This window comes from Grampus griseus (genome assembly GCF_964374135.1).
Source record: "Grampus griseus genome assembly, chromosome: 11".
Taxonomy (NCBI): Eukaryota; Metazoa; Chordata; class Mammalia; order Artiodactyla; family Delphinidae; genus Grampus; species Grampus griseus.
In genome coordinates, this window is record NC_139005.1 from 49485999 (window position 1) to 49513794 (window position 27796).

General features: G+C 33.5%; 1 protein-coding gene across 4 annotated transcripts in view; it reads left to right on the forward strand.

The window, feature by feature from the left end:
* The window catches only part of USP15 (ubiquitin specific peptidase 15), a 127102-nt gene that overhangs the window by 92633 nt on the left and 6673 nt on the right, over positions 1-27796 (forward strand). For 3 of the 4 annotated variants that reach the window (XM_082665047.1, XM_082665048.1, XM_082665049.1), the window contains 12 exons: positions 10157-10330; positions 12025-12183; positions 12263-12487; positions 19803-19886; positions 19977-20071; positions 20169-20360; positions 21270-21385; positions 21568-21840; positions 22219-22289; positions 22638-22753; positions 23372-23521; positions 25511-25614. In XM_082665047.1, the coding sequence (XP_082521173.1) occupies positions 10157-10330; positions 12025-12183; positions 12263-12487; positions 19803-19886; positions 19977-20071; positions 20169-20360; positions 21270-21385; positions 21568-21840; positions 22219-22289; positions 22638-22753; positions 23372-23521; positions 25511-25614 (1759 nt within the window). Of the gene's footprint in view, positions 1-4074; positions 4210-10156; positions 10331-12024; positions 12184-12262; positions 12488-19802; positions 19887-19976; positions 20072-20168; positions 20361-21269; positions 21386-21567; positions 21841-22218; positions 22290-22637; positions 22754-23371; positions 23522-25510; positions 25615-27796 lie in introns of those variants that run through there. The other variant, XM_082665050.1, reaches the window with a different exon arrangement.

Below are 27796 nucleotides of genomic sequence, written 5' to 3' on the forward strand. Positions count from 1 at the left end.
AGTGAGGAGTACCCTTGACCTTGAAGAGGGTGGTCTGTCCTCCCTACTTTCTCATGTCCCATTCAGTAGCCCTCATGTCTGCAGCTCAGCACAGTAGTTAAAGCTTAGATTTTGCAACTTGACTGCTTGGATTCAAATCCTAGTTCTGTTACTTGTAAGTTGTGTGACCTTGGATAAGAAACTTTTTAGTTTATCTGTTAAATGGAGATAACATGCTTAAGTACTTGGCACATAACAAACAATGTGCAAGTATCAACTGCTGTTATATCATCACTGTGACCATCATACCACCCCACAGAAATTGTTTTTGGTAAGGTCGTTCTTGACTCCGTTTCCTAGGCTCTTTGTAGCCCCTTTACCTTTGAGAAGTTGACATCTGCTTAAAAGTGACAAATCCCAGGTCTGTCTCCACCATACTTCTCCCTCCTGAGTTTTCCTCCAAAATATAACTATTAGATGGACATTTCTGCCTAAACAATATTAAAGATAACTCAAACTCAGCATGTGTATGACTAAACGTATTTCCTAGAAACCCGATGCTTTTATTTATTATACTCCCTTATAGATGCAACCATTAATTAACCCAAGTCAAAACCTGAGACTTACCACGAGTTGTATTCATTCTACTACCTCTTAAGTGTCACTTGTATCTATCTTTTCCTTTCCTGTCAGTACAGTATTTTAACACTTGAGTATCTTTTAAGTGAACTTTTGAAAAATTCATCTAACTCATCTCTTTGTTCCATCATTTATCCTCTTCTAATCCATTTAGTACACTCCTCCCAGAGTCAGTTTTTAAAAGCAAATACCTCCTTGCTTAAAACTCATTTCCAGGACTTCCTTGGTGGTACAGTGGTTAAGAATCCGCCTGCCAATACAGGGGACACGGGTTCGAGCCCTGGTCCAGGAAGATCCCACATGCCACAGAGCAGCTAAGCCCATGCACCACAACTACTGAGCCTGCACTCTAGAGCCTGCGTGCCACAACTACTGATGCCTGCTCGCCTGGAGCCCCCTCACCCCCACTGGGAAAGCCCACACAGCAACGAAGACCCAACGCAGACAAAAATTAATTAATTTTTTTAAAAAAACCTCATTTCCTATCACCTAAAGGATAAAATCCAAACCGGACCCTACCTAGCTCTTTAACCAAAACTAAAAGTTCTTGGAATTCATTGAGTTTCAAATCTCTTTATATATAAAATGTTACCTCTTCCCTAGTTGCCTTTCACACACACACATGCATGCATGCACACACACATACAAACACACACACACCCCTTTTCCTCTATCTCTTCTGGACAAATACCTACTACACAGTAAGAATCATGAAATTAGAGGTTATCTTTGGTTTTCTTTTATATCCCCAATGTTTGGTATAATGCCACATAATAGTAACTACATTAGAACAGTGTTTCTCACAGTGTTTGGATGAGGCAGTGCAGGTCAACAATAAAATAACTATAGAAATTAAGCATAAGTGAGTGATCCAGAACTTTTATAGCAGTTAGGTTAGTTTCATATCTATTAAATCTAATAATTTTAAAATGGGTCTTTCTTTTCTGTATGTTATTTCTTCATTTTTCTAGTGGTTCATTTTTATTTTCTAAAAACTTTATAGAAGTATCAGTCTGTGACAGTTTGAAAATTTAAAAAGATACTAGTCCTTCCACATAGATGATTTGAGAAGCACTGCATTAGGAAAATTTACCTGAAATATTTAGTACTTGACCTGTACCAGATTAATGATATTTCTGGAGCTGTCTGAATGTCAAAGAGCACAATAATTTTTAAAAGAATTATAGCTTTTAATATATATATTTACTTCTTGCAAAGACCTACCAATTTATATAAAGTCTAATAAACACTACAGCTTATGTTCTGCCGATGTAGCCAGTCTGATAGTACTTGAATTGGGCTGCCATGTTAATCACAGCTTGGCAGAACATACCCTACTACTCTGCAAATTGTTTCTTGAACGATTTCACAGTGAATGGCATGAAAACATTTTAGAACAGTATTTCTGTATTTCTAGTCTCTTAACATAATGGTCTTCTGTTCTTAATATTTGTTGAGTGATTAATCAAATAAATTTAAAGTTCTCTTTTATTATGAAAATAATTAGAAACCTTCATAGTTATGTTATCACATAGTCCTTAAATTTCTGTTTCAACTCAGCCTTGTCAATTATGGGCCTAGTGTAATGAAATGATGCAGAGAAGTATATGACTTGGTAGTTCTTTCAAAGAATGTAGTAAGTCAGTTAAACTTTCTAAAAAAATTCTGCTGTCCCTTTCTTTATGCCTTAGCAGGATAACTAAAAGATGAACAAATCACATAATTCTTAATACTAATTTATTCGAAAATGTTTCTTTACTGAATATTATGTTCAGGGGACTGAACAAAACTTTAAAACACTTGTTTTTTCTTAAAACCTTTCACTATCTTGCTTGCTTAAAATATTGGCATTTATTTCATTGTGAGCCAGTTTTAAATTATTAATAGGGTAATTAATAGGTAATTAATAAGCTACTAAACATTAAAATTGAACTAATAAGCTTTAGTTCTTTAAAATAAATATAACTTATGCTAATATTTATTAATGTTATTAGAACCATTTAGCTTAAGCATGCTTCCCATAAACTGAATATCTAAACATAAAAATCATTCAATAAATAGCCTGTTACTTAAAAAAAAAAAATTAAACAATTGCTGTTACAATCTAGTAGTTTTAAAGCATCATACAACTACCTAAGCTTACCTTAGCATCAATTGTTGATCTAATCATTATCCCAGAAACTTTCAAATTTCTCTCTATTGCAAGTGGATCTTCTATCCAGTTTCTACTCTTAGCTTTTAATATGAAAAAATCACTGGTCTTTATATAATCATGTTTTTTTAAGCGTGACATCTCTAGTTATAGGACTTACTCACTGCAAGTAACAGGGTAGTCCTTTTGACAAAATTTTCCTTCCTCAATCCCATAGATGAGGAGGGGATAGGCATTGACATTTCTTTGCTAGCCAAAAGGTTTCCCATTAGTTCTCATACTTCCCAAGCTTTCATAATAATTCTTAATTAAATTCAAGTAGCGTGTGAAGAGAGATTAAATAGAATTTGAAGAAGGGGTGACAGCAGGGACTTTAAATGAAGTTTAATTTTATTCATGTGCAAAGCATAGTGACCAGATTAATGATAAACATGAAAATGTTACAACATCTTTGTCCAATTCAAAAATACTGCCTTTAGAACTACTTTATGTAAAATTTCAATATTTTAAGTCAAGTGTATGGCAGTTCTCTCTTCACTAACTAGGTGGGAGAGGGAAGAAAACAAAGTTTTTAAAACTAAATAAATAAAAAGAAAGTTATATCCACTTATATTTTACTTACACAAATTTGTTCTTTAAAGAAAGCTTGAAGAGAGAATGGAAATGTAAAGCAAAATAGAGCTATAGTTGTATTTGTTTTCCTAAAATATATGGAGAAACTTCAGAACTGATCTCAAATATAATGAGATTTGCCTTTCCTAGGAAAAAAAAATAAAACATGAAGTGTCTTAAAAATATCTCATTTTCCAAACCTCCGTGGTGAGGGGCCAGGCTTATATTTGTAGTTCTTCATTGTAAAAGTCTACGTCATAGTTTTCTGTCTTATCCACTACTTTTTTACAGAATTTGAGCCAGTATCCCAGTTTTAATAAAATGCTTTGGAGTTATACAGTACCTTTTTAAAACGTTTATACTCTTGTCATGACGAATTGAAAAATAACATGACAAATTCGAAAATTCTTTATCCATCTAATCTTAAAATCCAAAATAAGATATTTGGGGGAATTCTAAGATTACTTTAACCATGGATTACTTTAGGTTTTATTTTTTAAATCATAAGAAAATAAAATGGTTTCCTCATTTTAGATTGGGTTTTTAGTATTGGTCAGTTTGAAAGTGTAGCTACTTTAAGAGTTGTGAGTGGCGTTACATTTTGATCAGTTACAGAATGAGTTACACAACTCAAAGGCTTTAGGTAATCAAAAATTAAGTTTGTTTTCTTTCCTGTTCTAGTTACCGGTTTACTAAAATAGTGAGCATACATGATCACTTGAAAATTGGGCTTCTGGAGCACCTGAACAGAAAGGGAGTGGTTCATATTCAGCATTACAAAAGACAACTTTCTCTTTTTGAAGGGGATTACTTTGACTATTTTCCAGGTACTGGGGAAATTCCAGATTCATTACAAGTTATTGGGATGGCTATTAATTATTCATTTCCTAAAATATGTTGATTATAGACTTGAGATTTGGTTATATAGTAGAACTTTATTTCAATTCATCAATTTTTAAAAAATATATAGAAGTTTATAGTGAAATACAAAATTGAGACTCTTACATGAGTCACTCTTTCAAAGAACTCGAGAAACATCAGTCTTACTGATCAGAACATATTTAATGGAAGAACTTTTTGAAAGTAATGTAAGAGGAATAGGATTTTTGCATGTGTATGTAAGGAAAAGTTATGTACAAAACATTGTAGTCTTTCCTGGAATGAGAGAGAATCATACTTCACATAATACTCCAATTTTAGGATGTTGGGTTAAGGGCAGAAATTTATAACCAGAGAGTTTTTCATAGATAATTAATACTTTATAAAATAATCCAATGGTATATGCATTCTTTTTAAAAAAGTTCTTCATGGTGACAGTGATTAAAGGTCTTTATACATTGAGCCATATAGAATGTCCACTGGATAAGATACTTGATTATTTAGAAGAATTTTTTTAAGAATTGTGGTGTCTAGTTCCAGGTTGATTTGGGAAAAAGAGTCTTCATGAAAATATATTACCAAATATTTTTCTTTCACATATCGTTTACTTATATGGATTTATCTTGACAGTTATTTTTTGGAGTATTCACAATAGTTATTTTTCCTTCATTAGGAAAGCCTCTTTAGGCATTATTTGGACTTTATTTTTGAATTTGTAGGACTTTAAACAGGTTATAGTTATATAACAGGGTGCAATTCAGATCTTAGTCAAGTGTTTTCCCAGTGTTCTCAGTCTCTAAGGACTGATTTACTGTATAAGTTTTTATTCATTTATCACACCTTTATTACGGTATGTGCCAGGCATTGTGCTAGATGCTAAGTTACAAAGGTGAATAAGACATGGACTCTGCTCTCAAGATAAGGACAGTCTAAGTGAGTTCAAGGTACAGCATTAGTCCAGAAGAAGGAATGTTAGTTCTTCCTTGAGGTGCTGAGATGTTAAGATGAGTTTTAAAGAATAAATAGGAATTTCTTACAGGGGAAGAATGTTCTAAGAAGGGGAGGAGTACATGCTAAGGCTCAGTCTTAATAGGTTAAACTAAGGAATATATCTTAAGACCCCTTATTCAAATTCACATTCAAGAATACTCTTACTTGCAATTTCCATTTTAAATGCATATGTGAGCACAAGTAGAGAACTACAAAGCCATTTTGAGGAACAGATACATTTGCTCACAAAACGATTGGCTTGCACATAATACACCATTCTCATCATTCCTCATGGATCAACATCTTTTCATGCTAGCTTATATCCTCAACCTTCCAGTTAGCCAGCTGTGAAGATGCTGTATCACAAAGGCTAAATTAATGAATGCCAAAAGTCTACCATACACTAAATATGAAATTTTAGTATTCCATATTACCGTATACTAAACTTGAAATTTAGTTTTTTAATCCTTAGATCTTCAAATGCTCTTGTCAGTTTTGCACACTATTAACTTGCCTAAGGATCATAAAAATCATTTAAATAAATAATTTGCCTAGTTAACAAGTGCATTTGCCTGTTGATTAATGTAGCTTTTTTACTTTTTCTCTCTTGCATCAAGAATTGAAACTACTAGTACAGAATCTTTTTCTTCAGTCTGATTATTGCTTTATTTTTAACATGGTATTTGACAGAATTCTACCCAATATTAGGACCAACTCTAGACACAATTGTCATACAAACAGAATGTGGCTTGAGATACGTGTTTTATGATCAGTCACATTACTTCATATATGGACCTCATTTTTTTGGTGATGACTTGTAAGAGGTAGTTCTTAAACTATGAAAGTGTTGGCATTTGTCAGTGTCAGGCAGTTGAAATCAAATGAATTAACAGGTGAAGCTCAAAATAGCCTGTGACTATTAGAATGTCACAAAACTCATAAGTAGCTATAAAAATAATATACTAACATGGTTTATATAATCCTTTTTGCTTTTATCATACATTCATATATATTCTCAGGTTTTGTGGGGGGGGTTTTATTCTCAGTTTTTGCTAAGAAAACCATGTATGTTAAGGATGAGGGGTTTTTTTTTTTTTTTTTTTTGCAGTTCAGGAAACATTGAGAATAAGAGATATATCCACATAGGCACAACATATGTTGTATGATTTCTAGTCCATATTACATTACTGGAGTAAAGTATCATGAGTTAAAAAGGACATTTCCTATGTCTACATATGTAGGACTTCTAATATATATATATATGCCTTAAGAAAGGAATTGTTCTGGAACAGTCCCAATCAGATAGGAAAGTGATGTTTTTATAATAGAAGAATCTTTGAGAGAAATGCTTCAGAACTCTGGTTATAGTTTTTATTATTGAACTAATGAAAGTTATCTTTATTCTTTAAAACATTGTATTTAATGGCAGCCAGTCCAGGTATCCAATTTTCTTGTAATTGTCGAAGATGTTCATGTTTCTAAGATAGCCTCATGTTAAAAGATTGAATAATGAGTTGCATAAATTAAAAATCAAGCTGTATTATGACCAAATTTAAGAAATGGGCTTCTTTCTTCTACCAGAATGATGGCATTGAATACTGATGTCACCTGGAGGAAATATTTTAGTTGTTTGAGCTTTATTACAATAGTTCCTTGAAATTTATACCAAAAGAGAACTTTTAATGTTTAACTGGTTTTCATATTATTTCAAGAATATAGTGACTCCTATAATAACATTATATTCAAGGTGAAGGAGAAAATTGTGGTATTTTCAAGATGAGGAAAAAAAGTCTAACATCAGTTTAGTTTTTAAACTATTATGATCTATGTAGTAGAACAGTTAAACTGGCTATTGAATTTCTGTATTTGTGTTTCAGAAAATTTTTAGAAAAATTAAGGTTGTGAGTTCCTTAAAACGTTATGTTCAGCAAATAAGATGCTTTGGGGGACCATTTAGGATTTAATAGTTTACATTTAAATATAAAGTTTATCTCAAAATATATTGGTTATGATATCTTGACAGGAAATACAGGCAGTTACTTACTAAGACTATTTGTGCTTTGTTGTTTAGTTTGTTATCAGTGAATTATAATCAGCTTCAAACTGGCATGAGTCACTATGAAAATAAGCACTGGTCTCTGTGTCATTGACTTTTTAAAAATCCAAGTAGAGGCCCACTACAAAGCAGATGGTAGATTAAATGAAAGTCAAACAAAAGGGGACCAGGGAGTTTTTAATAGGTGCTGTCTTTTTGGATTTAGTATTCAGGTAGAAGTGCTTGAAGAAACTTTTGAAATTATTCATTACAAGCAAAAATATTTTTGCCTTACTTTGTGATATATCATTCAACAAAATTTGAGTACTCTGTGCCAAACATTGAAAGAAAAGAGTTAAAAAAAAGAAGAAGAAGAAATGGAGGATAAATACATTAGTAAATATAGGCAAAAAATATTTTAACTAAGCATGCATTTATTGTATACATGCTAAATGCCAAGGGACATTGTGCTCAGTGCTAGAGACATGAATTTAAAGGATATCATGATTCCTGCTCTCGTGGAAGTCTCAGTCTATTTGGCAAGACAGACAACCTAAAAATTAAAGTTACACTATATTATAAAATAAATGCTGTAATAAAAGTAAGCACTAAGCAATAAGAAAACATACAGGAGGAAACGCTATAAGGGAACCTGGGAATCCTTCCCAGACAGGATACCTGAATGGTTTAGTAGAAGTTAGTAAGGCAAAGAAGGTATATTTCATATAGGTAGAGTAATGAGAACTTAAAAAGTGAGAGAATGCATGGAGGTCAAAGAACCACAAGTAATCAAATAAGGCTGGGATGGAAGTTTTTTTGTTTTTTGTTTTTTTGAAGGTATTTTATTGACAAGGGATGAGGCTAAATAGATGGGCAAAAGACAGACCCTTCTAAAGATTTGAAATTTTAATCTGAAATTGCTATTAAAGGATTTGTAGCAAGGAAGTGACATAATTAAGTCATAAATTTTAGTGACAAATTTTAGAAAGATCACTCTGGATGCTATGGAAAGCTAAAAAGATTTTCAATTATATTTGGAAGCTCTTTGCAAGATAAGGATAAACATGAATAATTAGGTAAACTAATTAATAATTGTTGTAAATGCTGTCTGACCTCCAGTTTGCCTCATTGACTATTTAGTGTTGGTCCTTTTTGTACTAAATGAGATGATACTGCTAAGTGATGGCATTTATGCCCTATGTAGTCATGGTGTATTCTAGGTTGCCTGGCCCTACCTCCAGTGCTGGGTTTATAATTAAAATGACATATATTACAAAAAGAAAAGAGAAAATGAAACTCAGAAGGCCTGTAAGATTATGAAAGTTTGAGATATAAAAGGAATTAAGAGGAAAGGTAGAAAAAAAGTCCCTTCCCTAATTACTTCCTACACTGTAGCTTACCTCTTGTTCACATAAAATATTTTACCGTTGAAAAAGACATGTAAATAACTTTACAGGCTGTATAGCCCACCTCAAACATTTTTTAACTGTTGATAATATTTTTATTGCCTAAGAATAATACAATAACAAGTTCCATGATATTATAAAGGGTTCTCCCTTTTACCTTGAGGTAGGGGCCAGACTACCAGTTTGGACAGTATTATTTTTATTAGAAAATTCCAAAATAGATATCATAGTTACATGAGTACACATAAATTGATTTATAATTGAAACCACAAAATATAATGCCGTAATCTATTTTTAAGAATTGAATATGCTTAATTTTGGAGTTTTAGCCAAACAGTATATGACATATAGTCATAGTTTATAGCATCCAAGTTATCAGCATGAACTCAGCAGGCTGAACCTTTCATAGTTACCAAAACTATTTAACTTATTCCATATGAGTGGTAAGCAAGCTTTGAAAAACTTTTATTTCCATTAATATAAGTCTGAACTGTCATAAGAACAGGTTTCTACTACTCTATGTGCAAGCAACTAGCTTCACTTAAGGCACTTTGTCACTTTACTCCAAGACAAATATCTTCCTGCAGCCAAAAAAAAGTTAACCTATATGACCGTATGTCTGTGTCAGTCATTACATGTTCTAATTAATGGCTCTAGACATCTACTTGATAAAGTAATATTCGGTTCAAAATGAAGTCACATTTTATGGTATTATCAACTTAAAAAATTACTTCATCTTGAGATAAAATATTGTGGAAAAACTACCTCCGCCGTCTATTTTATTTTAAATCCTAAATTATTTAATTCAAAATGGAACAGAGCTGGAGAATTAATTTATTCATAATTTTAATCTTGCCATAAAGGAAAGTTGGATTGTTGTGTTATTAAAGAAGAGCTAGAAGAAGTAAGAACACAGCCAGAGTTCACATAAAAGTTTGTTTTCTGAGGTTCAGCTGATCTGTACTCTCCCTTCTAAAAATGGTTGATCCAAAAGGAAAGTTTAGAAGGCTGCACTTTCATGATAAGGAACTGACAATGGAAGCAGTAAATACCTCTTTAAAGTTCATTTCTTGCTTGCCCTCTGTCTCAGTTTTTACCTACTCAGGCTAATTTGCAGATGCCTGGGATGATTAGACAATCCATAATTTCTACCAGTCAAGTAAAAGAAGGAAAGAAAATTCTGAGCTTCTCTCCCAGTTAACCAGTAGTTTGCTGTGGTTAAAATTAATGCAGATTTTACAGCAACAAATATTAGCGTTTTCATTTACTATAAGTAATTGACTTGAAATTTGGGAAATGAATAGTTGAGTACATCATTTGAGTGCTTATTTGATCAGTTACTTATTAGTGCAAGAGGCCATCATGTAAATTTTTTGCTGTATATTATCACTTTGTTTCTCTCTACATTTTAACATGTTTAATGTGTGGTTTCTTTTACTTGAAAATATATTTTATTCTTTGCAGTGTTTGAGCAATACACCTCCACTTACTGAATATTTCCTGAATGATAAGTATCAAGAAGAACTGAATTTTGACAATCCCTTAGGAATGAGAGGTGAAATAGCTAAATCTTATGCTGAATTGATCAAGCAAATGTGGTCTGGAAAATTTAGCTACGTCACACCAAGAGCCTTTAAGGTTAGTATGGTGAATACATTTTCAACAAGGCCTATATCACACCCAAGAGGACAAAAATCTTTGGGAAAGGGGTAAAAAATCATAGCTTACAATGGTTTGTGGCCCTCCAAAGGGACTCAGCACATAAATACATACACAGCATATATGGTATTAAATTTTCAGGGTGGGGCACATAATAGATGATTAATTTAAACTGTCCAAAAAGAGTTCTGGAGGTTGGTAAAGGAAATAATGAAATAAAGTTTGAGAAACACTGGTATGGTTCAAAATGACTACAGACAGCAGTTAGCATTTGCAGATTGTTTTAGAATACAGCACATCTCTAAGAAACCTATATAAATATTTTATACAAATGTAAAGACTAAATTTGGGCATGTCATTAAACTCTAAGAACTCTATTTTGCGAGTCATTATTGGTTTGAAAAATTATTGAAATGAAACTGGTCTGCAAAGTGAGCACTAAATATTAATTAAATATATTTTCAATATAATTCTTAAACTTCTATGTTTTTTCTTATTTGTGAGGTAGTTAATTCTTAGAATCAAAATCTCAAGTAATTTAGTTTGTCATTCAAATAAGAATTGAACTGAAATTTAGCTTTATATTGTTGAAGTTTTCCTAATTAATTATATGGGTGAGATTTATGAGATTTTAAACGTTTGAAGAAAATAAGCAGTTTTCAACCGTTTTTTTGTTTGTTTTTTTTTTTGTGGTACGCGGGCCTCTCACTGTTGTGTCCTCTCTCGTTGCGGAGCACAGGCTCCAGACGCGCAGGCTCAGTGGCCATGGCTCAAGGGCCCAGCCGCCCCGCGGCATGTGGGATCTTCCCTAACCGGGGCACGAACCCATGTCCCCTGCATCGGCAGGCGGACTCTCAACCACTGTGGCACCAGGGAAGCCCTCAACCGTTTTTTATACAACTTAAATGATGTTCATATAGAACATGGACTGGGCCACATTTTATTAACTATGTACTAGTTCTTAAAAAATAAAAGACAAATCAAAAGAAGTCCTGCATTTATCTTCCTTAACTTTCCAAACTTAGGACAAACTAGTTCAGACAAGTCATTTCTCAACCCTTATCCGTGATTCCAATTAGTTTCATTTTACAAGATGTTCTCAATTATGTGTAAATAGGTCCTTGATATCTGACTTTTTTCTTTTGCATTTCTTTTCAGTCTCATCAAAAAAATACTTAGCACTGCAAAGACTAGGAAAATTATATATGAACATGAATATTCTTTTTATCTCTATGAGATTTATCCTCTCTTTACACACAAAATTTAAATGAGAGCATTGTACTTTTTTTTTTTTGCATTGTACTTTTTTCAAGTGACCCAGAAATGTTACTGAATTTTAAGTCTTTAGTGTTTCCCAATCTTTCGTACAAAACTATACCATATTTTCTCAATGTTCTCTCCTTAGGTCAGCATTTCTTTTCTATTTTACAGATTAGTTATCATTATTAAAATATTTTTAGATATGTAATTCTTTACATGTATTTATCCATATGTAATTATCATATCTGCATATGACTGCAAAAGCGCCACAAGTTGATTTGAGTGTTACACATAAATTTTAGGAAGTAGGTGAATTCACAAATATGGAATCTGTGAATAATGAAAATTGACTATGTATTTTTTAAATCAATCTTGTCCCTAGAACTGATTTTATAGTTTTGCTTCTCTTACAGACACAGGTAGGACGTTTTGCACCTCAGTTCTCTGGATACCAGCAACAAGACTGTCAAGAACTATTAGCTTTCCTATTAGATGGACTACATGAGGATTTGAATAGAATTAGGAAAAAACCATATATACAGTTAAAAGATGCTGATGGAAGACCAGATAAGGTAAATTTAACCATATTATTGTCACCATTGTTATAATAATGTGGTATCTCTTTGTAATATGTGTCTGTTTTCCTTACAGGTAGTTGCTGAAGAAGCCTGGGAAAACCATTTAAAAAGAAATGATTCTATCATAGTAGATATATTTCATGGCCTTTTTAAATCAACTTTAGTTTGTCCTGAATGTGCTAAGATTTCAGTAACATTTGATCCTTTTTGTTACTTGACACTTCCATTGCCCATGAAAAAGGAACGTACCTTGGAAGTTTATTTAGTTAGAATGGATCCACTTACGAAACCTATGCAGGTAGGAAGTGATTAATTTTTTTGCATTTGTTATTTTTATAAAAGATTAGTGTTGAGTCCTTATGCCTCAAGTACAATTCGATAATAAGCTGTTTTGCATAAGAGATTTTTATACACTAATTAGTACAACTTTTCAGAACCTTGAAAGGGTGAGGGATGTGTAAAGTACCATTATTTGTCATGTAAAAACAAAATTCTCAAAGACTTTTTCTTATCAAAGAAAAATGAGAGGTGGTTTGATTTTACCATATTGGTATGAATATTAGCTTACAAAGATTAATAACATAGTAATTTCCCAGTTTTCCAACTTGAACTTTCTTTAATGTTCATTGTAATATTTTTCCTACTGGCTGTTGGAAGAGAAACTAATACTTGCTATACATTTTGATTCATATAATGATAAGATAATGGTATATTTATTTTTTTAACATCTTTATTGGAGTATAATTGCTTCACAATGTTGTGTTAGTTTCTGCTGTATAACAAAGTGAATCAGTTATATGTATACATATATCCCCATATCCCCTCTGTCTTGCATCTCATTCCCACCCTGCCTATCCCACCCCTCTAGGTGGTCACAAAGCACCAAGCTGATCTCCCTGTGCGATGCAGCTGCTTCCCACTAGCTATCTATTTTACATTTGGTAGTGTATATATGTCAGTGCTACTCTCTCACTTCATCCCAGCTTACCCTTTGCCCTCCCTGTGTCCTCAGGTCCATTCTGTACATCTGCATCTTTATTCCTGTCCTGCCCCTGCCTTTTTTTTTTTTTTTGATTCCATATATATGTGTTAGCATACAGAATTTGTTTTTCTCTTTCTGACTTACTTCGCTCTGTATGACAGACTCTAGGACCATCCACCTCACTACAAATAACTCAATTTCATTTCTTTTTATGGCTGAGTAATATTCCATTGTATATATGCGCCACATCTTCTTTATCCATTCACCTGTCGATGGACACTTAGGTTGCTTCCATGTCCTGGCTATTGTAAATAGTGCTGCAGTGAATATTGTGGTACATGACTTTTTGAATTATGGTTTTCTCAGGGTATATGCCCAGTAGTGGGATTGCTGGGTTGTACTGTAGTTCTATTTTTAGTTTTTTAAGGAACCTCCATAGTGGCTGTATCAATTTACATTCCCACCAAGAGTGCAAGAGAGTTCCCTTTTCTCCACACCCTCTGAGGCATTTATTGTTTGTAGATTTTTTGATGATGGCCATTCTGACTGGTGTGAGGTGATACCTCATTGTAGTTTTGATTTGCATTTCTCTAATGATTAGTGATGTTGAGCATTCTTTCATGTGTTTGTTGGCAATCTGTATATCTTCTTTGGAGAAATGTCTATTTAGATCTTCTGTCCATTTTTGGATTGGGTTGTTTGTTTTTTTGTATTGAGCTGCCTGAGCTGCTTGTATATTTTGGAGATTAATCCTTTGTCATTTGCTTCATTTGCAAATATTTCTCCCATTCTGAGGATTGTCTTTTTGTCTTGTTTATGATTTCCTTTGCTATGCAAAAGCTTTAAAGTTTCATTTGGTCCCATTTGTTTATTTTTGTTTTTATTTCCATTTCTCTAGGAGGTGGGTCAAAAGGATCTTGCTGTGATTTATGTCATAGAGTGTTCTGCCTGTGTTTTCCTCTAAGAGTTTGATAGTGTCTGACCTTACATTTAGGTCTTTAATCCATTTTGAGTTTATTTTTGGGTATGGTAGTAGGGAGTGTTCTAACTTCATTCTTTTACATGTAGCTGTCCAGTTTTCCCAGCACCACTTATTGAAGAGGCTGTCTTTTCTCCATGTATACTCTTGCCTCCTTTATCAAAGATAAGGTGACCATATGTGGGTGGGTTTATCTCTGGGCTTTCTATCCTGTTCCATTGATCTGTATTGCTGTTTTTGTGCCAGAACCATACTGTCTTGATTACTGTAGCTTTGTAATATAGTCTGAAGTCAGGGAGCCTGATTCCTCCAGCTCCGTTTTTCTTTCTCAAGATTGCTTTTGGCTATTCAGGGTCTTTTGTGTTTCCATACAAATTGTGAAATTTTTTGTTCTAGTTCTGTGAAAAATGCCCTTGGTAGTTTGTTAGGGATTGCACTGAATCTGTAGATTGCTTTAGATAGTAGAGTCATTTTCACCATGTTGATTCTTCCCATCCAAGAACATGGTATATCTCTCCATCTGTTTGTATCATCTTTAATTTCTTTTCATCAGTGTCTTATAGTCTTCTGCATATAGGTCTTTTGCCTCCTTAGACAGGTTTATTCCTAGGTATTTTATTCTTTTTGTTGCAGTGATAAATGGGAGTGTTTCCTTAATTGCTCTTTCAGATTTTTCATTATTAGTGTATAGGAATGCAAGAGATTTCTGTGCATTAATTTTGTATCCTGCTACTTTACCAAATTCATTGATAAGCTCTAGTAGTTTTCTGGTAGCATCTTTAGGACTCTTTGTATAGTTTCATGTCATCTTCAAATAGTGACAGTTTTACTTCTTCTTTTCCAATTTGGATTCCTTTTATTTCTTTGTCTTTGTTTGTTTGCTGTGGCTAAAACTTCCAAAACTATGTTGAATAATAGTGGCGAGAGTGGGCAACCTTGCCTTGTTCCTGATCTTAGAGGAAATGGTTTCGATAATGGTATATTCAAATACCTGTAATTTTTAGGCATCTTAAGAACCTGGAAAAGAAGTGGAAATTTAGTTAGGCTAAAAATACTTGTTTCAATAATGTTCTAATCTTTTAACAGTTTAGGTTATCAAATAACACTTAGTCTATGCAAGAGCCCTGTCTTAGACCTTAATATCAGTTGTCTGCCTGATTCCATTGCCTAGTGTTATAATTGGATTATTTTATATTTTATGGAGCAAAACACTATATTTTCTCCCTTTATTAATCAGTTAATCGTTTTCTGATGCTTGACCCTCCCTAATAAAAGTATTTCGTTCCTTTTCTTCCTTCTGTTACCCTAATTTCTATTATAGCACTTACCAAATTTTATTATGACCTTTGGTTTACTTTAACTTTTGTCCCCAGACCATGAATTCTTTGAGGAAAGGGACTTTGTATATCTTTGTATTTCCAACCCTCATGACTTAGAAGTGTTCAAAAATTTTATTCATTCAAATGGGCACCTACTGACTGTAAAGCTCTGGTAAACAAAACAGACATAGTTCCAACTTTAGAAGATTCTTTACTAAAGATCTTAGTTTAGGGTTCCAGCCAGAAGTGCAGTTTGTTAGAGCCTGTTAGTCGTATTAGTCTGCTCGGGCTGTCATAACAAAATACCATAGACTGAAGGACTTAAGCAACAGAAATTTATTTCCCCACAGTTCTGGAGGCTAGAAGTCTAAGACAAGAGAGCCAGCCTGGTGGTTTCTAGTGCAGACTCTTCCTCACTTACAGATGGCTGCCTCCTCTGCTGTGTCCTCACAGGGCAGGGAGAGAGACTGGGAGCACAAGCTTTCTGGTGTCTCTTCTTACAAGGATGCTAGTCACATCATGAGGCCCCCACCTTCATGATCTTATCTAAATCTCTCAAAGGTTCCATCTCCAAATACCATCACATTGGTTGTCAGGGCTTCACATAGGAATTTTGAGATGACAGAATTCAGTCCATAGCAGTGTTCATGAAATCTTTATGAAAAGTATGCTTTGAACAAAATTGTCATCGTGCCATTCATTTAGTGGAAGTGTTTGGGTTTACTGTCAACAGGGCACAGAATATGAAGTATTCATAAAAATATAGTACTTTCATCCAAAATAATTAAAGTTGGTAGAGACTAGTCATGTACTCAGTTATGCAAATTTCACCCATTTCTTTTGCTATTTATCTATTTGCTTCATGAACTCATTGAACCTGGTATCTTCATGTCAGTATTTCATCCAGCAGTGCTGAGAATATTTTAGAGAATAAGAGAGACATGGCACTTGCCCTTATCCATGAGCAAGGTTAATAAATACCTGCTTTTATTTTTGGCCAGGGGCATATATGTTCACATGTCTAAAATCACATCCTTTAGATACTCACTTATTCACTTGTTTGGAAGTATAGGATTTTTAACATTCTTTTCAATGGAGAGAAGGTATAGCAATACTAAACTACATCCTTAACTTCTCTAGTTTGTAACTTTACAAATATATGCCAGTGAGTATAATGGAATAAGAGAGGAGTATAAAAAATGAGTAAAAATTTATTGCAACATAAAATAAATGTACTCTATTTCTCTATACTCATTTGTTAAAGATAGTACTTTCCCATGCCAATAATATAACATCTATTATGTAGAAGCAAATTGAAATCAAATTACAGATTAACCTGGAAAGTATGTGTTGAATGGTCTTCTGTAATTTGGGTTATAAATTATTTTTCCAGCAATGTGAATTTCACTAATTTACCTGTTTTCTCACTTGGTGACCAGAAACATAAATTTGTGGAGGTTAGAGCCGTGATCAGCACAGAGGAATTGTGATTTTTTTTTCCTCTTGGAGACAGTAACAACTCAAATACAAAATGATCACCTCATTAACACTGTGCTTTAACCAGCTCTAGAGGAAAAGGAAATTAGCTAGGTTAGCCCACTTGATGAGTTTTCCCATCACTGAAGGTGATTTGAGTCATGGAAGTTTATTTGTAATTGTGTTGAACACATGTGTTATGTATTGGACTCACATACTGTGCAAGATGCTGGAAGTACAAGGGTGTTCCTAGTCATTGTTCTCAAGAAGCTTTTCATACAGTGTGAAAAGTGCTCTGACAGGGTGCTGTAGGGATATACAGAAGGAATAACCTACCCAAAGTGGTGATGATGCCTTTGCTGAATCCTGAAGGGTGATTAGGTTTTAAAATTAATCACATGAAAGTTGGGAATAAAGTATTATATAGAACAACAGAGTGACACGTACAAAGGGCTGAAGGCAAAAGAGAATGTGGCCCACTTCTGGAAACTACAAGCAGATAATATGGTAAGCAGAAGCTAGATCACAAAGAACGTTGATGCTTTCATAGGAAGTTTGGACTTCATCCTAAAAGACTAAAGGAGCCATTAAAGTGTATTAAGTATAAAGAGATTGTGTGGTCAGATTTGTATTTCAGAAAGAACATTCTGGCTAGTGCAGAGATTGGATTGGATGGGCTTAGATCAGATGTACTAAGACCAGGTAGGAGGTTTTTGCAGTGAGGAGATGACAGAGGACAAGGGCTTGAACTCTTAAGCTAAGTGTCAGGATGGCAGTCAGATAGAAGAACCAGTTGAATATAGGAGTTGAAAATGTATTAAGAGTATTCAAGTTTATTGAATTGGAAAACTGAGAGAGAATGGTACTATTTGTTTTAATGGGAGATATAGGAAGAAAGGTTTAAGAAGAAACCTATTTTAGTATTGGATATGTTGGCCTAACATGACCTAAATCTGTGTTTAGTATTGGACAAGTTGAGATTCATGAGGAAAATTTAGGAGAGATATCAATAAGCCTTGACTTTATGTATGTAGACTAGAGGAGAGAGGTCTGTGCTTGAGATATAAATTGGGTGGTGAGCTCTATGAAGATGGTAGTGAATGTCTTAGAAGGATGAGATCACCCAAATGATCATCTAAATCAGAACTGTTTTAAAAAAAAAAGGGCCATATTAATAATTATACCAGGACATCAGGCTAAGCTAGGACTCGCCAAAGCAAACTGGGATATATTGTCACCTAGTCTAAGGAAAGCATATAGAATCAAGAAGGCTGAGGATAAAACTCTGAAGGATAATGCTAGAGGATAGTTCTTTACTCAAAAGAAGGTGTGACCAGGACATTAAAGAATAAGAAGTGTAGTGTCAGAGGGAGAGGAAAATTTTGAAGGAGGCAGTGGTCAGCAGTAATGCTGCAGAGAGTTCAGTAAATTTGGTTAAATGATAGTATTGACAGCCTTGGTAACAGGTTAAATAAAGAGGTGAAGGCAAAAGCCAGGAGTGGATAAATAAGTGAATGAGAGATAAAGAAGTTACGATAGTCAGTGTAGACATTACTTTACAAGGTTATTTATAAAGCAGAGGAGAAAGGGAGATAATTAGTGGGAAATTATTAGAAAACAGTGAGAGACTGTTTTGTTTTTTGAGACTTGTATACAGTTCAGTGCTTTTATAAGTCAAGATAAAATGAAATAAAGGATAATTGCTGGGCTTATGTTCTAGAGCAGCGGTCCCCAGCCTTTTTAGCACCAGGGACCGGTTTCATGGAAGACAGGTTTTCCACGGAATGGAGGCAAGGGTGGGATGGGGTGGGGGATGGCTCAGGCAGTAATGTGAGCGATGGGGAGTGATGGGGAGCGATGGGGAGCGGCAGAGGAAGCTTCGCTCGCTCACCTCCTGCTGTGCAGCCTGGTTCCTAACAGGCTGCGGAACAGTACTGGTCTGCGGCCCGGGGGTTGGGGACCCCTGTTCTAGAGGAGGCAGAAAAGGATAGATACCAGTGTTAGCCTTGAATGGGGAAGAGTAACACCTGATTCTCTTTCCTTGTGTCAAAAGAGACAGAGAAAAGGACCTTTTAGACTCAAGTTTGTAAGGGGAACAGTAAGTTGGAGATTTTCCTATCCAGTAGCCTATATTTTTCTCAGTGAAATAGGTATTCTGCTGATAGTGAGGGGAGAAGTGGTAAAATTAAAAGCCTAAGAAATGGTGAAGATTTTAAATAGTTATTGAGAAAAATAAGAGAATAAGCGAATAAAGGCTACACAGAAGACTTTCTGGCTGGTGTTGAAGGATCAGCTGAGATTGAGCACTGTGAGTCTGTAGTACACCAGTCTCTGAAGTTGAGCAGTTTACTCCAGCAGTCTGAACAACTCTGAGAAAGTATAGCAGGAGTAAAACTGAATAACAAAGTAAAGTTTTTGCAATGAGTGGTTAAAGGGATGAATCATGGGGGTGGAAGGGCATGGACATAGTAGGGAGCTGATAAACTAGGAGAAAATTGAGAATTAGAAGGACTAGATATCTCAGTGCAAGCCAAGAATAGGAAAGAATGAGTTTCCAGGAAAAGTAAATAGTGATTAAACAGTTAAGAGTCTAAGATGTCAGAAGTGGTGCAGGAGATGGCAAGGTCCAGGAAGTGAACTACAGCTGAAGCAAGTGTAGGTCTTTGAATTGAGGAGTGAGGGAACAATAAGATAAACCATCCATGTGGACTTTGTCACCCAGGATGATGCCAAGATTGGAGACAAGACACAGTGAGCCAGGTGCCACCGTGAATGTGAGGAAGCAACCAAAAGGTCCATCTCACCTAGTGAATATTTTCCAAAGTAATAAATGTATTAATTTTTTTTTGTTTTTTAGTACAAAGTGGTTGTCCCCAAAATTGGAAACATACTTGATCTTTGTACAGCGTTGTCTGCTTTGTCAGGAGTACCTGCAGATAAGGTAGGATGTTCCTGGGTTTAAAGTATGTAAGTTGGAATTTAGTTTTTCACTGTTGTAAAACCAGCTTAATAGAAATTTATTTCCTTTTAGATGATAGTTACTGATATATACAATCATAGATTTCACAGAATATTTGCAATGGATGAAAACCTTAGTAGTATTATGGAACGGGATGATATTTATGTGTAAGTATGAAATCTATTGTGCAAATATTACTTGAGAAAAAATTGAAAAGAAATATCATAAAATTTTCAGAGTTTATAGTCAATTTTATCCTTGTAGGTTTGAGATTAACATCAATAGAACAGAAGATACAGAGCATGTGATTATTCCTGTTTGCCTGAGAGAAAAATTTAGACACTCAAGTTACACCCACCATACTGGTTCTTCACTTTTTGGTCAGCCTTTTCTTATGGCTGTACCACGAAACAACACTGAAGATAAACTCTATAATCTTCTGCTTGTGAGAATGTGGTAAGTGCCAAACAAGTCTACATTAACAAAATAAAATACTAAATAGCTAATAAAGGTAAACATGCAAGGTACTATCAGAATATAATTAGTTGTCTGTATTATTTCAGCTTTGTTTAGATGGGTAGCAACGTAAGAAATCACATTATAGTCTAATCCAGTTTCTTGATCATGTAAACCACATTACTGAGGTAATTTTAAACCCAGGAAGCATAAATTCTTTTAGTTGTTTTACACCAAAAGTTTACAGTTGGAAGAAAATAGGAATTTATCATGTTTGCACTCTGAAATCATAACAAATGTCATGTGCTTCATTTCTTTATACACCGTGCTCATACTGATAACAAGAACTCATACTAATAAATATTTTTATTTAAAAGGATAAACTTTCATGGTTGATCCTTTTGCAAGGCAACACCTTTTTGTTTTCCTAAAACCTTGATTTGAATTATAACGTAATCAAGAATGCCATTTGCTCCCTTTCTTTTATCCTTTATAGCTAACATATTTAGTTTTCTTTCTTGCATACCTATTTTAATATTGTAGTCCCATAAACCATACATAAAGATGACATTATAAACTATAAGTGGTCTTAGCAATAATATATATATATCATCTAAATGAGGATCTTTATAAAATAATTTTATGTCAAGAAATTATTTGCCACAAACTTTTAACATATAAAAGAAAGATGTTAAAACCCTAAAAGTAACAAATTAACTTATTTTTATAAAGACAGCCAAACACAAATGATTACAGTATCATATCTTGAGTTTGAATTTATCATTGAATCCACTAATGACCACTGTTAATTGTATTTAGAGATTTTGTTTTATTAAAAGAATGAAAAACTTTTTTTTAAGTTTTTGCCTTTATAGAACTGAACTTGTTTGATTTCTGATTTTATTTAAGCCGATATGTCAAAATATCTACTGACTCTGAAGAAACCGAAGGATCCCTACACTGCTGTAAGGACCAAAATATTAATGGGAATGGCCCAAATGGCATACATGAAGAAGGCTCACCAAGTAAGACTTCCCTATTAAATTGTAAAAACTTTTCACTTGGGTTATTGCTGCAGAGAAAAATTAAGAGGATGGGGATTAAGGAACTAAACAATATTTGCAAGCCTGGGAAAAATAGTGTTAGTATTAATAAGTTTTAAATGTAACATTGGGTTTATTTAAAGATTTCTAATATCTAATTTTAGGTGAAATGGAAACAGATGAGCCAGATGATGAATCCAGCCAGGATCAAGAACTTCCCTCTGAGAATGAAAACAGTCAGTCTGAAGATTCAGTTGGAGGAGATAATGATTCTGAAAATGGATTATGTACTGAGGAAACTTGCAAAGGTCAACTCATGGGACACAAAAAACGATTGTTTACATTCCAGTTCAACAACTTAGGCAATACTGATATCAACTACATCAAAGATGATACCAGGCATATAAGATTTGATGATAGGCAGCTTAGGCTAGATGGTAAGTATTTGTGGAAAATGGCTTAAACACTAAACTTGAGCGCGTGTTACTTTTTTTAGGTGAAACCATGAAATTCAACACTATCATGAAAAATAACATTTATGTATCTATCTACATTTTTAAATGAAAAGCCTTCATTTCTAAGTATACTAAAACACATGTCGGTGTTTATTAAATGAAGGTTGGACTTATGCTTAAGTTTTTTTTAGCTCTAAAGTATCTTAATGGCTTGGAAACAGCTATTTGCCCTGATCACCTAGTGCAAGTAGAAGAGACTGCTATTTGTTTATTCTGGTATATATCTTAACATTAAAATATATTCGTTTTTAACATTAAGGCATATTAAATCTTAAAGAAAAAATATGTTTTCCACCTTAGAAAGATCTTTTCTTGCTTTGGATTGGGATCCTGATTTGAAAAAAAGATATTTTGATGAAAATGCTGCTGAGGTAAGTCATCAATCATTCCTTCTTTATCTTTCCCTGTTGATCACACTGTTTTGTTACACTCTTTTGCTTCTACCAGCTATGTTTATTTTGCAGTAAAAAATTGGTTATGTGCTAAAAGAGAAAAGGCTTGTTGGTTTTGAAACTGCTTTCTGTTTAAACTTCCTGGTTGTCCATATAGGTGTGTATACAGGAATTATTAGAAGTGTAGTGTAAATCTCAGCTGAAATATGCTTTGATTTTTTTTTTAGAACATTTAGGAGTTTTTCATTACTATTCATAGTAATATGGTATCACTAAAATGAGTTTTGTTTCATTTGTTTTCTTAACTCAAGAAATACTTCTCTTTAGGATTTTGAAAAACATGAAAGTGTGGAATACAAACCTCCTAAAAAACCCTTTGTGAAATTAAAAGATTGCATTGAGCTTTTTACAACAAAAGAAAAGCTGGGTGCTGAAGATCCCTGGTAAGAGAAAATATTAAATAATTGTTTCTAATTATTTTTTAAGGATTTTTACTGAGGTATGTGGTACATCAAATTGAAAAAGTGATAATTAAATTCCCTTTGATATTTTTAACAATAAGCATTTCTTTATCTGCTAATAATGTATTAAGAGGGATGAAAATGTCTTTAAAAGTATTATTATAATGTTAAGCTTTAATTTTGTTACTATATTTTCCATAATAGCCATTTTACTGTGAATAATTAATTTTAGTTACATTTTCCCAAGAACTTTTAGCTGTGCAGCTATTTCAAGAGAAGCTTTTTTAGGAAAATCACAATATGTTTTGTGGTATTACTAATTCCATTAGAGTCCAGAAGTTTTGAGATTTTTCTAATGCCTGTATCTCAGCACAGTTTTATAATACATCCATGTCTTTTTAGCATACTGTAATGTAAATAATCTAGCCCTCATTATTTCTTTGAATACTTATTTACATATTCATTTTTAATAGTTAAATCTATTTGGAAAATCTATTGATGATAAAAATAGAAGTTCCTATCTGTTATATATTAGGCATTACCTAATATTACCTCTAACATTATCTCTAACAAGCTTTAAATATTTCTCTTTATTTTTAGGTATTGTCCAAATTGTAAAGAACATCAGCAAGCCACAAAGAAATTAGATTTATGGTCCCTGCCTCCAGTACTTGTGGTACATCTCAAGCGATTTTCTTACAGTCGATACATGAGAGACAAGTTGGATACCTTAGTTGATTTTCCTATCAAGTAAGTTCTGATTGTGCTTCATAAACATTGGGCACCTCTAGCTTTTTTTTTAGACATTAGGTAACTTTGCACACAAATCTTAGGGGGTTTTTTTTTTTTTGTCTATTTACTTTTACATATAGTTGACTTTAAATATTATATTGGTTTCATGTGTACAGCATAGTGATTTGATGTTTTTATACCTTACACAGCATACAAAATTATTATAATACTACTGACTATATTTTCTGTGCTACATACTAAGTCTCTTTGACTTATTTTATAACTAGTAGTTTGTACCTCTTAATCCCCTTCACCTTTTTCACCCATCCCCCCACCTTCTTCCCTCTGGCAACCACCAGTTTGTTCTCTGTATCTGTGAGTCTGTTTCTGTTTTGTTATATTTGCTCGTTTGTTTTTTTAGCGTCCAATCTCAGTTTTTGAGTGTATTTTTGGGTACTTCTGACAATTTGTATGGATCGGTAACAATTTTTATTCCTTCTTAAGAGATCTTTCAAAGATCAAAGAGAAAATATATTTTTTAAAAAAACAGAGTAAGACTCTTTCTATGTTACATTATCTTATGAGTTCACTGGCCCTGTTTATAAATCTAAGATACTTCATGGGATCTTAGTGATTTTCTTTTTCCCAGGACTTATTTCATCATTAATCCTCAATTATTTCTAAATGATTTTTTAAAAAGACTAATGTAAAAACAGAATAATGGAATTGCTTAGAAGGAGGATGATGCAGTAGTGTAGTAAGTCATCCCTATTGTCATCCTTCAGTATTCTTATTGCAGCATCCAGAGTATGACATCCTATTTGTAAAAATGTGTAAAGAAGTCTGGAGACAGCATCTTGGTAGCCTTTTTTGTTTTTCTTTTAAGCTTTCACTAAACATAATTGAGAATTCAGAAGGACAAAAAGGGAATAGTGTATCTTCATTCATGGAGTCCAGGACTTTATCACACGCTATCTTGTGACAAGAACATGCTACTCTCCCATTTCGCTAAAAAAAAATTGGTAGTATTCTTTCATATTTCATGATATTTGTGCACCAAATTTACTTAATACAGTTAGTAAGTAAACAAATACTGAAGGCAGGTGTGTGTGCATGCAGAGGTGATTAGAAGGAAATAGGTGATGTAATATTGAAAACATTCTTTGGATTGCTTATTCTAATTGGTGTTTATAAATTTAAAATTGAAAACGTTTTGCAATTATAGAACAAAAAATGCTAATTTTCTCTTTAACAAAACAAAATTATGAGCCATCAAAGTTTTCAAGAATACAGCATTTTGAAAATGTGAGTACAAGATGAAACAAAAGTAATGATAAGCTAGGACCTTTTAGAGCTGTATTTGAAATTTAGAATCATAATTGCTTTTTAATTATGTAAATACAAGAAGAATAACCAGAAATAATGATAAGCTATAAAATGGTCATATTCCAGTTTCATGCATGCTAGATTATATAAACAGTGGGTTGTATTGCAGAGAATGTTACCCGTTTAGGTTACAGAGGTCATCAAAACCTGAAAAATATAGAATAGATATTGGGGTTATATTTAAATATATACTTATATTTAAATTATGATAAAATTTCTAAAAAAGTTGTTTTTCACTGTCCCTTTATTCTTCCTTAAATAAATCATTTCTGAAAATGACTTTAAAAAATAAAAGAACCCAAATGGTAAATGGTGATGTCTGTATTTCCTCATATACTAAGAGAGAAATGTATTAGCATGAAAACATTAATCTGAATAACAACAATCATTGGAGAATTTTTAAATTCTCAATCCCTAAGAAAATTTTTGCCAAAACATTCAAATCTCAAGGGTATTTATATAATTTGTTTTATAAAGTTATTTGGCTCTTAGTAATTTCTTTAGTGAGATAGATAGATGGGAATACACTTAAATGAGAGTCAAACAACACTGACAAAGGAGAGTAGAATTCATTACATTTAGGGAAAAACATAAAACTAACTTGATCTCTTTTTTAAACAGTGATTTGGATATGTCGGAATTCCTAATTAACCCAAATGCAGGTCCTTGCCGCTATAATTTGATTGCTGTTTCCAACCACTATGGAGGGATGGGAGGAGGACACTGTAAGTTGATAGTTTACCGTTTCACTAAAATCATGGTGTTTGATAACTCCAGACTTTTTTCCTTAAGGTATTTATTACTTCTTAAAGGGAAAATGTGAGATGTGTCTTACATATAGTAGTCATTCAATAGATATTGATTAATGAATGAATCAGCTTTTGAACCTTTTTTTTTTTAACATCAAGAGTAGAGGATTGAGTTAATCATACTCCATAGTTCAAAGCACAGGAAATCACTGGTCCATTCAGAGCTCCTGTCCTTCCCCATTCTCCTTCCCCTTCCGTTTCTAACTTGTTTGATGTATGAGCTCTCCTGAATCGTGCATCATTGTTAATTTACATGATTGTTACTCTGCTGTGGATCTTACTTTTCTCTCTTGACACTTAAGACTTCTCCATATTACTTTGTGTCAATTTAATTCATTGCTTCTAACCACTCATGATTTATATATCTACCATATTTTATTTCTCTATTCGCTTCATGGTGGACATCCAAATTACCTTTAACTTTCTACCACCACAAGAGCAATAAACATCATTATGGTCTCCTACGTGAGAATTTCATTGAGCTACATACCCAGATGTAAGACTGCTGGGTTATAGAGTAAAGTACTGTGAGATGGCTCTCCAGGACGGTTATACCAGTCTGTGCTCTCCAATTGATAGGTTTTTCTGTTGAACCAGCATTGCATTCTGGGATAAATCCTAGTCTTGAAGTATTTTTTAGTATACCCAGTTGGATTTGGTTAGCTGATTTTATTTAGGATTGTTAAAATTTAATTCATAAATGAAATGATACTGCAATTTTTTTATATTGTTCTTACTTTGGAATCAAGATTACAGTCTAGCCTAATGAAACAGGCTGGGATACTTTACACTTTTTCTATTTCCTGGGGCAGCTAGTATAATATAGGAATTAACTATTCATGAAAGTCTAGTAGAATTCACCTGTAAAACTATCTGGGCTTTACAGTCATAAATTTTTCTATTTATGTCATGCTTACTGAAGTATATTCAGTTTTCTTTTTCCAAAATGTGTACATTTTGGCATTCTCCATTTTTCTAAAAATATATGTTTTCCAATATATTTGAGAGTAGTTGTTTGTAATACTCTTGTGCTGTATTTTTTTTTTTTTTTTTTTTTTTTTTGCGTTACGCGGGCCTTTCACTGTTGTGGCCTCTCCCGTTGCGGAGCACAGGCTCCGGACGCACAGGCTCAGCGGCCATGGGTCACAGGCCCAGCCGCTCCGCGGCATGTGGGATCTTCCCGGACCGGGGCACGAACCTGTGTCCCCTGCATTGGCAGGCAGACTCTCAACCACTGTGCCACCAGGGAAGCCCTTGTGCTGTATTTTTGTCCCTTTTTTGTTCTTTTCTGTCTTGTCAAAGAATTAGCTTTCTATTTTATTACATTTTTCTTATTGTTATACATGTATGTATTCTATCTCATTGATTTCTTCTCTTCCCTTTGATATATTTTTCTTCTTGTTAATTTGGGTTTGCTCTGTTTCTCTTTTTCCAGCTTCTTGTGTTGAATGCTTATTAACTTTTTGTTTTCCTTTTGTTCCCCTCTATTGAAGGCTATAATTAAAGCTGTAGATTTCCCTTTAAATATTCCTTTATCACTATTCCGTAAATATTGAAATGTAGTATTCATTGTCTTTCAATTCTATATATGTCTTTAGTTTCCTTTATAATTTTCTGATTATCCCAAGATTATCTCATCATATGCTTTTTCAAATATATGGTTTTATAAAGCTGTCCTTTGTTTCTTAATTTTAATTTTATTTCATAGCATTTAGGGGCATTATCTATATTATATTAATCCTAGGAGTTTATTAGGGCTTCCATGGGGCTTAATATATGGTCTGTTCCTTAAATGTTTGTGTACTTGAAAAGCATACATATTCCCCATTTAAGCATAGAGTTCTATATTTCCGTTACAGTTAATCTGATCAGTTGTATGCAAATCATTACTATCTCTGGTTATTTTTGATGTTCATTCTTTTTCTGAGAGGAATTTGTCAGGACTCCTACTGAAGTGTTGATTTATCTGTTTCTTCTAACAGTTTTATTAATTCTTTTGCATTATTAGTTGCATTTATGTTTAAAATGGGTAGCTCTTCTTTCTCTATTGTTCCTTTTACCAGAATTTGATATTCATTTTTCGTTTTGTCTTTTTCTC